At 47.1% G+C, this 9,092-nt stretch overlaps 1 protein-coding gene across 1 annotated transcript; it reads right to left on the minus strand.

Annotated features, from left to right (window-relative positions):
- fhdc3 (FH2 domain containing 3) lies at nucleotides 1-7,008 on the minus strand (the record flags this gene model as incomplete). The annotated part of the gene is made up of 11 exons (XM_080013496.1): nucleotides 1-1,110; nucleotides 1,340-1,504; nucleotides 1,771-1,888; nucleotides 2,004-2,074; nucleotides 2,210-2,317; nucleotides 2,433-2,503; nucleotides 2,625-2,725; nucleotides 2,934-3,019; nucleotides 3,800-3,902; nucleotides 6,191-6,252; nucleotides 6,577-7,008. The coding sequence occupies 11 exons, from the start codon at nucleotides 7,006-7,008 to the stop codon at nucleotides 1-3; spliced, it is 2,427 nt and encodes an 808-aa protein (XP_079869622.1).
- Between the last annotated feature and the right edge of the window lie 2,084 nt (nucleotides 7,009-9,092).

A 9,092-nucleotide genomic window follows, 5' to 3' on the forward strand; every position in this document is an offset into this window, starting at 1 on the left:
TCAAGTAACTGAGAATTTCTGTTCTTCTACGTCGAGCAATTTACTCTTGGTCCCAATGCGTCTGAAGAAGGAGATGATTCCAGCCGAGGTTCCTACTTTTGCTTCTGGCGGCGAGTCTGCGCCTGACCCCGAGCACGACTTCGCCCTTTGAGAGAGGCCTCTCTGGATCAGCTCTTCCAGCCAGAAACCTGACTCCGGAGACCTCCTGGTCTCGTCCAGGGAGCAGGTTCTGAGGATGGGTGCTGTGGACGGCCCTCTCTTGGCTGGACATTCGGGAAGGGATGCGGATCCTCCTGATGGAACCGTTTCGGTCGTTAGACCGTCTGGGGTAGGTGGTAGACCATCACCTCCTCCATCAACATTCTCCAGCAGAACCATGCGTGGACAGGAAATCGCAGCGGCAGAAGGGGAGGTAGTCGCAACGAGTGATTGGCTGGGTGACATCCTCGAGATTCCGTGCTCCATCCTGTCTCCAGCCGATATGGAGAAAGAGCGTCTGAGATGTGGGGGGCGTCTGTTGCTCAAGGGTGTGTTCCCACTGGGGCAGTTAAAAGGGCTGAGAATAGTCCAGGGAGAGCCCAGATTCCCGTCGCTGCCAAATGAGAAGTCCCTCGTTCGTGGGCAAGGCACGTCCGGGGTGGCAGGGGTAGACTCTGCTGCCTCCGGTCGGTGAGGGTTGCCCGAGCCTTTGTCTTCGCCATATTTACAGTTTTGGTAACGGAGCACCTTCCGTGTGATCTCTCGCATCTTCTCGCTTTCCTCCTTGCATGCCAGCACGAGCTCCAGCTCCTCTTGGTGCACTTCTGGCGGCCTCCCCTCCGGGCTTTGTCTTTGGGTACTTTCCAAAACTGCTTTCGATGCTTCTGCCGATGTTTGGGTGCGCAACGTGAGGTGGGAAGGCGTTGGAGGGGGAGGCGGCGCACTCCTCCTGCACCGGGGAATGCCCTCCGTTGCGGTGGAGAGGAAGCTGTGAAGCACCGACTCCAGGGTGGAGCTCTCCAGGTCCGGCGGAGGTTCCAGACCGGACCACGTGGAGCGCCGTTTGACCGTGCTGCGGAAGCTCTCCTTGCGCTTGCGTCGTTGCTCCGCTGCCTCTCGGCTTCGGTTTTCCTGTGGCGTGGAAGGCACACGAATACAAGGAGATTTTAAAGTTACAATGTGTAAATGTCAACCACGAGGTGGAGCAATATGTATCGTCGCCTTATCAAAACAAACAAACAACCGGTGCAAAGTCGAGATAGGTGCCAAGAATCCCAATGAACCCTTTGCCTCCTTAAGTGTGCTCAACGTTGTGAAAGCTACACGAACCCAACGATGCTTGTAGATCTTGTGTTCTCACCTGCACAGCTGTGTCAAACTTCTTACAGAAGGAGTGGAAGATGGAGCAGCACTCCCCCAGTTTGAACAAAGCCGGGTCCTCACAGAAGAACTCTGCCACCGCGCTACTCAGGGAGTTCAGCTCGTTGAGGTAAAAATCCACATCGGCCAGCTTGGCTTCAGCCCTCTGTAAAATTCAATAATCCAACATTGCGTACAGTTTTAGAAAACGGGTCTAAATTCAGTTAAGCAAATTGGTTCCAATTCCCCTGCTTGTCCTCGCTTTTCCATCAAATATTGCAGTACAGTACATAGAGTATGATAGGGATCAAAGTGTTTCTCATATTCTTAGCTAGTTGGCCTAGAATATTGGGAGATGCAGTACAGGGCAACTTTGCTCAACATGGTTAAGGAAGAAGTAAAGGGCCCAAATGTAACGTGGGAGAGCCTCACCATGAGAAACGTGTCCATCTGCTGGAGGAGGCCAGGCTGCCTGCTGGCATAGCCTCTCACTTCCTTTATCTTTTTGACTTGTCTGTAAAAGTCTGCTTTGACCTCTTCTTGACAAATCCTGTATAGTAATTTGTAATACAAGTAGGATCAAATTTCCCATTTTCACAACAGATCAGCTAAAATATGTATTAAATAAGACTGCATTTGGATTCAGCTTGAGTGATGACAAACACCTTGACGCCATTGCGATGTGTTGGAGCTGGCTGGGAAACGTAAGCAGCTCAGTGTCTATGTCCTCTGCTTGCTGTGCAGAGACGACGAAAGGGTGGGAAAGCAAAAATATGGGAGACAGGAGGAGAAACACCAGAGGTCATATTTTGAAAAGAAACCATAACGTCAGTATACCATGTCTCTTTATCCGTGCCACGCTCCTAATTACCTTAGCGACAAAGTGCATGAGGTTCATGCCAGGCTTGTTGGCCTTCGTGTCAGCCAGCCTGAGTAGGGAGCTCATCCTGAAACCAGTCGCGTTGCCACTGTATCCGCCCTGAACATCACACGTTTCAAGGGGGATTTTGTTTGTGGGTAAAAACGTATTAAGGCAGCTCAAACTCATGGTAACTAATGTGGAAGTATAATGAGTATAATGAGTAAACACTGACTGAATTCATATAGTTTCCAGCTTTCAACACCAGCCGAATGACTGAATGGAGGTCGTCACACGCGAGGAGCTCTGGGGAGAACGACATTTAAAAGAGGGTGAGAAGGCTGAGAGAACAATCGAAACACGGAGCGACCTCAGAGCAAAGTAAGTACTCGAGAGGAAGAGAAGCCGGATCGCGAGCGCCACCGACCGTTGGCTGCTTTGATCATCACGGCGACAGAGTTCTTTGTCTCCTCCATGAGCGGGAAGAATTCCTCCCTCAGAACCATCGTCTTCAGACGCTCTTCATAACTGACGAAGAGACACATCATCACACCCCGAATTCACCCAACACCCCCCGCGGTGCTGCGATGACTCAACCCACCACAGAGGTCGTTCTCCAGGGTAGATTTATATCTTTGCATGGACACTGGATCTTGCATTAATAGTCTCATTCATGTTATTGTGCAGATTGTTTTTTTTTTTTTGAAGGAAATAATAAATAAGGAAAATAACTCACCCTGACACTTTGACCAGCTGCACCATGAACTGATCAGCCTCAGGTAAGAGAGAGAGGTTTCCACAGAACGCGCACAGCTGCTTTAACTGAACCACAACAATAGCAGCCATGAGAAAGGACTTTGCACTTTAAGATATGTCGAGTTTGTTTTAAATACATCTGATAATATCCACAGGAGTTGTAAACTACAGTTTCTCCAGGCTTGCGTCCCTCCTTGGCAAATGACAAGATTATCTGTCTGGACCGCACGCTTCCCCCAGCATTGGCCCTTCCTCCTTTCAACCAACAGGACTCTTCATTTTGCTGTGCAGAAAGCTTCCTCTCTGTAGCTACAATTTGTGGTCAGAGTCCAAATCGTGGACACTATTCTGCTCATCCACCCTTCCAGGCTGCAGAGCGTTAACGTTGGGACGGGTCTCGGAGGTTTCTCATCCCAGTCACGACCCTTTTCACCCCTTGCACCACAATGGTGGAAGGCGCAGTAGGCCAAAGATCTAGCTGTTAAGGATACACCCCACGTGCATTGTCCTCCCCACCCCTTCTCACACACACACACACACACACACACACACACACACACACACACACACACACACACACACACACACACACACACACACACACACACACACACACACACACACACACACACACACACACACACACACACACACACACACACACAGTTTGATTACTAATGAGAAATATAGTTACTGTAAGTCCCTTTGGAGAAAAGAGTTTATAGGTCGTAATCTTATGTAATTCCAGCAGTTGCATGGTTTCACTTCCCATAGCTTTTTATTTTAAAAAGGCCTACAAAACACAGACCTGGAATGGCACTTCCAATCATCCATATTTGTGTTTACCTCGCTGTCCTCTGGAAGCAGTTTGCAGAGCTCCTTGAGTTTGCCCGTTCCAAATCTGAGCCAGTTACACTGACGAACGTCCTCGACCATTTCTGCCACGGGCCTACAGAGGCAGACCAAGGAAATGATCTGGCATAAGGAATGATACTAATTTGTACTTCTACTGCATTGAAGTGGGTATACTCTTTATATAATATATATTATATAAGGTATATAATCACCTTTAAAAATAAACTATACAGTATATGTAACTTCTAACTTAGGAAGCAGTAATCCGCTCTTAACTGCGGCGCAAATGCATTGGATTATGTTTTAACGCTCAGCAACAGCAATAATTTTTTTCTAATTTTACACAATATCTTAGGATCTTATTTTCTGCAGCTATAGATAGATGCTTACATTTTATATACTGCATATCGATATCTTATATTATAGGCTATGATATTACCATACCTTGGCAAACACACACAATATGTACACGCAACATAATTACTCGTGACATATCCCCTCTTAAAAGAAAACACTAAAAAACAAGTTTAAATTGCAAGTTGGTGTAGGCTTCCTATCAGTCTTTATTTAAACAGCGTATTTTAAGTGAAGGCAATTTAGTATAAATGGAACCTACAGATAATTCACTTTACTGTAAATCAGTTTAAGTTTTTTGTGTTTATTGTATCGTCAGCACCACTTTTTTTTTTAAGTAATAAGGATTAAAGTGGCCCTATTATGCTCCTTTTCAACAAGGTAATATAGGTCTCAGAGGTCCCCAAAAAATGTTTTTGAATGTGTGGTCAAAAAACAAACACTCAGATCTAGCCATTCTAACACACCTCTGAACCATCCTGTCCCAGGACACACTGTTCAATTGGTGGGGCCACCCACCTGGAGGCCCCTAGTTCTGTGCGCCAATGGGGTTTGAGCTTCACTTTTGGGTTTCCGTTCTATAGAGTCGGTAAACAGTCACTGATTTCCCCTCATCAGTCCACCAAAATCTGTCACTGAACAAATTTGAGGCGAAAAATAATCAATCCAGCTGCTGAATCTTCTCCCGTATTAGATCTACAAGGCCTTGTTTAAAAGTTTGTTCTGACTTTTGTTCTCAGAGACGCACAGCAGATGGCACGCCGCAGCCTATCCACCACACTTTTTTTTTTTTTTTTAATGTTTAAATATTGTTCCATCAGTAATCCTTTCTCTGTAGATGTGCATGAAACCTCACGTTCCGTATTGACCCTGTACTGAACAGCGTTCTGCTGATTGGTTGATCGTTTAAATATCGATTATATATTAGATTATACACTGTATTAGAGAACCCGCTGAGCTCAAACCGCCAGTTGCCACTTACGTAAGCGACGCCATCCTGGGCCATCACCTGATCCTGTTTAGGGAATACACCCCTGCAGCATGAATGTATTTAGTCAAATTCGATTATAGCCCCTTTTTACAGCACGGAGCTACTGCAGATTAGATTATTTTGGAGTATTTTACTATTCAAAGTAGGAGGAACATTAACTGTAAACTTGGAGTTATTATGCAATCCAAGTGTATCATCACCTACCTGTCTGTCACGCTCTGGTGGCGTCTACAAACATCTTTTCCCCCCCCCCATCCTTAGATAATTGAAATTAAAGCACTTGACGCAAAGTTTGGCAAAGTTTCTCAGACGAAGCCTTTCACTGACGATCATCTCTTGGGAAACATGCACCGGGAGTGTCTCAAGTAATTCACCCAGTATTTATTTTAAAAAAAAATAATGTTTTTAAACCAAACTTCAATTTCTATGTGCCCCCGTTGGTCATTCAAAAGGCTAAATTAATTCCGCAATTATTTGCTTTGCTTTTATTATTGCCATTTGATGGCACTCTTCATTTTAATGTAAAGCACTTTCAGTTGCATGTCGTGTATGACAGGTGCTATACAAGATTATTATTATTATTACCATCAAAGCTGCATCATCAATAAACACACAATAGAGTGCACTCCTTAAAACTTATAGTGGTGCATCTAGTACAGTACAGACTCTCAAAGCAGCTTCAGCATGGAGACTAAATGGGGACCAAGACCGATCATTTTCTTATCCGATAAGTAGAGCGACGAAGATGGTATTTCATTTAATGTGGGCGTCATTTCACATCTTGTGACTAAGCGCTAAAAAGGCACTTTCTTTCACTGGGCTGATTTGAATACAACCAACGGCGATAAAGACCCGGCGACACGGTGGAAGTTGGGAGTGCTCAAATGTCCCCATTTCCACCCTGCCCTCGGTTCGACTCTTTAGCTTGCTCCCACCGTCTCGCGGCGCATGTCGCCGGATTGTGCGTCGTCTATTCTTCTCCCGTTACCTCTAATGAAGGATCTCAAAAAGACGCCTCCCCCACCCGCCCCCCTTACCGTTTAAAAGTTTTCAGGAAGATGCCAATGTTCATACTCTTCTTGGAGTCAAGAATGGAGACCTAGGAGAAACGACAACAACCAAAACTGCTGATCCGGAGCGCTAAATAATAAATCCAGACGGTTCCATGTTCGGTCGTCCCTCAGATGACGCAACAAACATAGAATCATAAAAGGGTTCATGACATCATGTATGGGGAAGCAGAAAATGTAGCGACTATTGTTCTTTTTTTTTACACCCAAGCACTTCCTCAGCGACGAAGCGGTTCATGAGGAACCTTCAAGACATGATTTCCCGAATTTGGCCGAAGTTCGTTTACCTGGCCGCGGTGCCGCGTCTCTATTTCACCTGCCCCGATTAAAAGCCCGGTGTCCTAGTTTATCACCTGTCGCTCCTGGGGAAAGGGAGGCGCGCCTTCGAACCTCTTGTGACCCGCAGCCCGGCTCCTACGTTGCGGGGCCCGACAGTCCACGTGGCTGAACAACTCCTCCATACTCTGGATGTTGAGCACCAGGTCCTTCTGCGGCCGATGGGACGTCCACACGTTCAGCTTTCCCAGAATGCACTGGCTGGGAATGGCGTCCCAGTTCAGCTTCTTCATGGAGCGCCTCTGGACATTGCGAGATGCGAAGGGCGCGGGGAGGGGTGGCGGCGGAGGGGGCGGCGGCGGCGGCGGAGGGGGAGCACAGGCGGGTGGAGGCCAAGCTTCGCGATCCGGAAGCTCCTGAGCGTTTGGAGGAGGAGGAGGAGGATGGGGTCCCAGAATGAGAGGGTTGCCACCGGGAACGCAGGGTTTCAAGACCAATGTCCCCTCCATCTGCCTCTAGTTTCTATGACTTGGAAACATGAGAAAACAGAATACATTTTTTTTTTTTATGACATTCTAGAAAAGTGCAGGACAGATAGCAGTTATCTATTCAATGGTTTCTCCTTGTAGTTTATATGTAAATTCACCATTTTGCTTTGGTAGTTAATGCATTGACAATTGTTGAAACGCAAATTAGCACTTATGAGGTATAAGTGCTTATTTGCGTTTCAACAATTGTAATAAGCAGGCATTAATATACAATAGTATTTAACACTATACACTTATATCAAATAGTATAACAGTATATAAGCCTATACACTTATATAAAATAGCATATAACACTTTACACACACTTGTATAAAATATATAACACTATACACTTCTACATACTAGTATAACACTATACACTTACATCAAATAATGTTTAACACTATACACTTACAATAGTATAATATACAATAGTATAAACAGTGTTATATACACAATAGTATAAACACTAATGCTATAAAATATAAATAGTCAACACAAACTCTTTAATTATTCATCAGACAAATGTTCCGCCTTTAAAGACGAACAAAAAAAACAAACAAACATGTTTTCTTTCAAATATTGTTATTATTAATATTAATACTACACAAAAATGCATATTATAATATATAATAATAATAATAATATAATACTGCACATACATTTTGAACTATTTTGAGCGACGTCGCTCAGCATCATCAACCGCGTGGGGCATCCCAAACATTAGAATGTATTTACGATCAAATAAAACATGAACTTGTTTGTCTTCTTGTTCTACTGAAAACAAACGCCCTCACCCTCTGTTCAAGTTTTTTAACGACATCTTTAAACGGATCATTTGGCTGGAACGTCTTCGAGGGTAAAAATCGCCGTTTGAACGCCCCCCCCCCCCGCCCGGCGGTGGGTGTGTCGGTCAAGGTTTTACTTATTTCCACGGACACGGTGTTTTAAAAAGGAGCCCCGGGATCCGGCTCCTCGGACGAAGCGGCGGAACGAAGCCCGGCACGCCGCCGCCGCCGCCGCCCCGCGCCCCGCGCCCCGCTCACCTGTCTCACCCGTCTCGCGGGGCTCGGTAGGAGCCGCCGCCCGGACCCCGCTCACCTGTCTCACCTGTCGGTCACGGTGCGCGGCGCTCGGAAGGAGCCGCCGCCCCGCGCCCCCACTCACCTGTCTCACCTGTCGGTCACGGTGCGCGGCGCACGGAAGGAGCCGCCACCCGCGCCCTACTCACATGTCTCGGGGTGCTCGGTGCTCGGTAAGAGCCGCCCCGCGCCCCACTCACCTGTCTCAGGGTGCTCGCTAGGAGCCGCCGCCCCGCGCCCCACTCACCTGTCTCAGGGTGCTCGGTGCTCGGTAGGAGCCGCCCCGCGCCCCACTTCCCACTCCCCACTCCCCACTCACCTGTCTCACGGTGCTCGGTAGGAGCCGCCTCGCGCCCTCGGCTTCCGCCACTAATCTGCTCGCTCGCCCGCGCGGGCGGCGAGGGCACCTGTGCGCGCGCGACCCACAATCAACGCGGGCGCAGGGTTCTCGCGAGGACTCGGGGACCCGCGAGACCCGCCGGGCTCGTCCGGCGCACACGCGATTCCGCTCAGGTGACGCAACCCCGTCAGTCAGCTTTTATTATTATTATTATTATTATTATTATTATTATTATTATTATTATTTATTGAATTATTATCATCATGCTGCCGTTATCCACCTCGTCCTCGTTTGTTCGGTTTCATGTGCTGTTTAATCACCATTTTGTGTCTGTCGACGCCTTTTCGGAGGAAAGTCGCTCGCGCTCGCTTCCAGCTGACGTCGCACGCGCGTTTGCCCGTCGATGACGTCACCGCGCACGCTATTGACCGCGTCGTTTCGCGGTTGAGTGCGTGTCGAGGAGGATCGCCTCAAGCCAAATAAACGGTAGATCGAGAGGTCCTCCGCCAAACAATCCCAAACTCGCCGCGGGGATATCTGAAGGTGTATTTGAAGTTTAAGAAAATAAAAAATAAAAAATAAAAGTACAAATATGTACATTTACAGATGGAGGGAGAAGATCGAACGGACTGTTTACTTATTTA

Source organism: Zeus faber (assembly GCF_960531495.2).
Source record: "Zeus faber genome assembly, chromosome: 14".
Taxonomy (NCBI): Eukaryota; Metazoa; Chordata; class Actinopteri; order Zeiformes; family Zeidae; genus Zeus; species Zeus faber.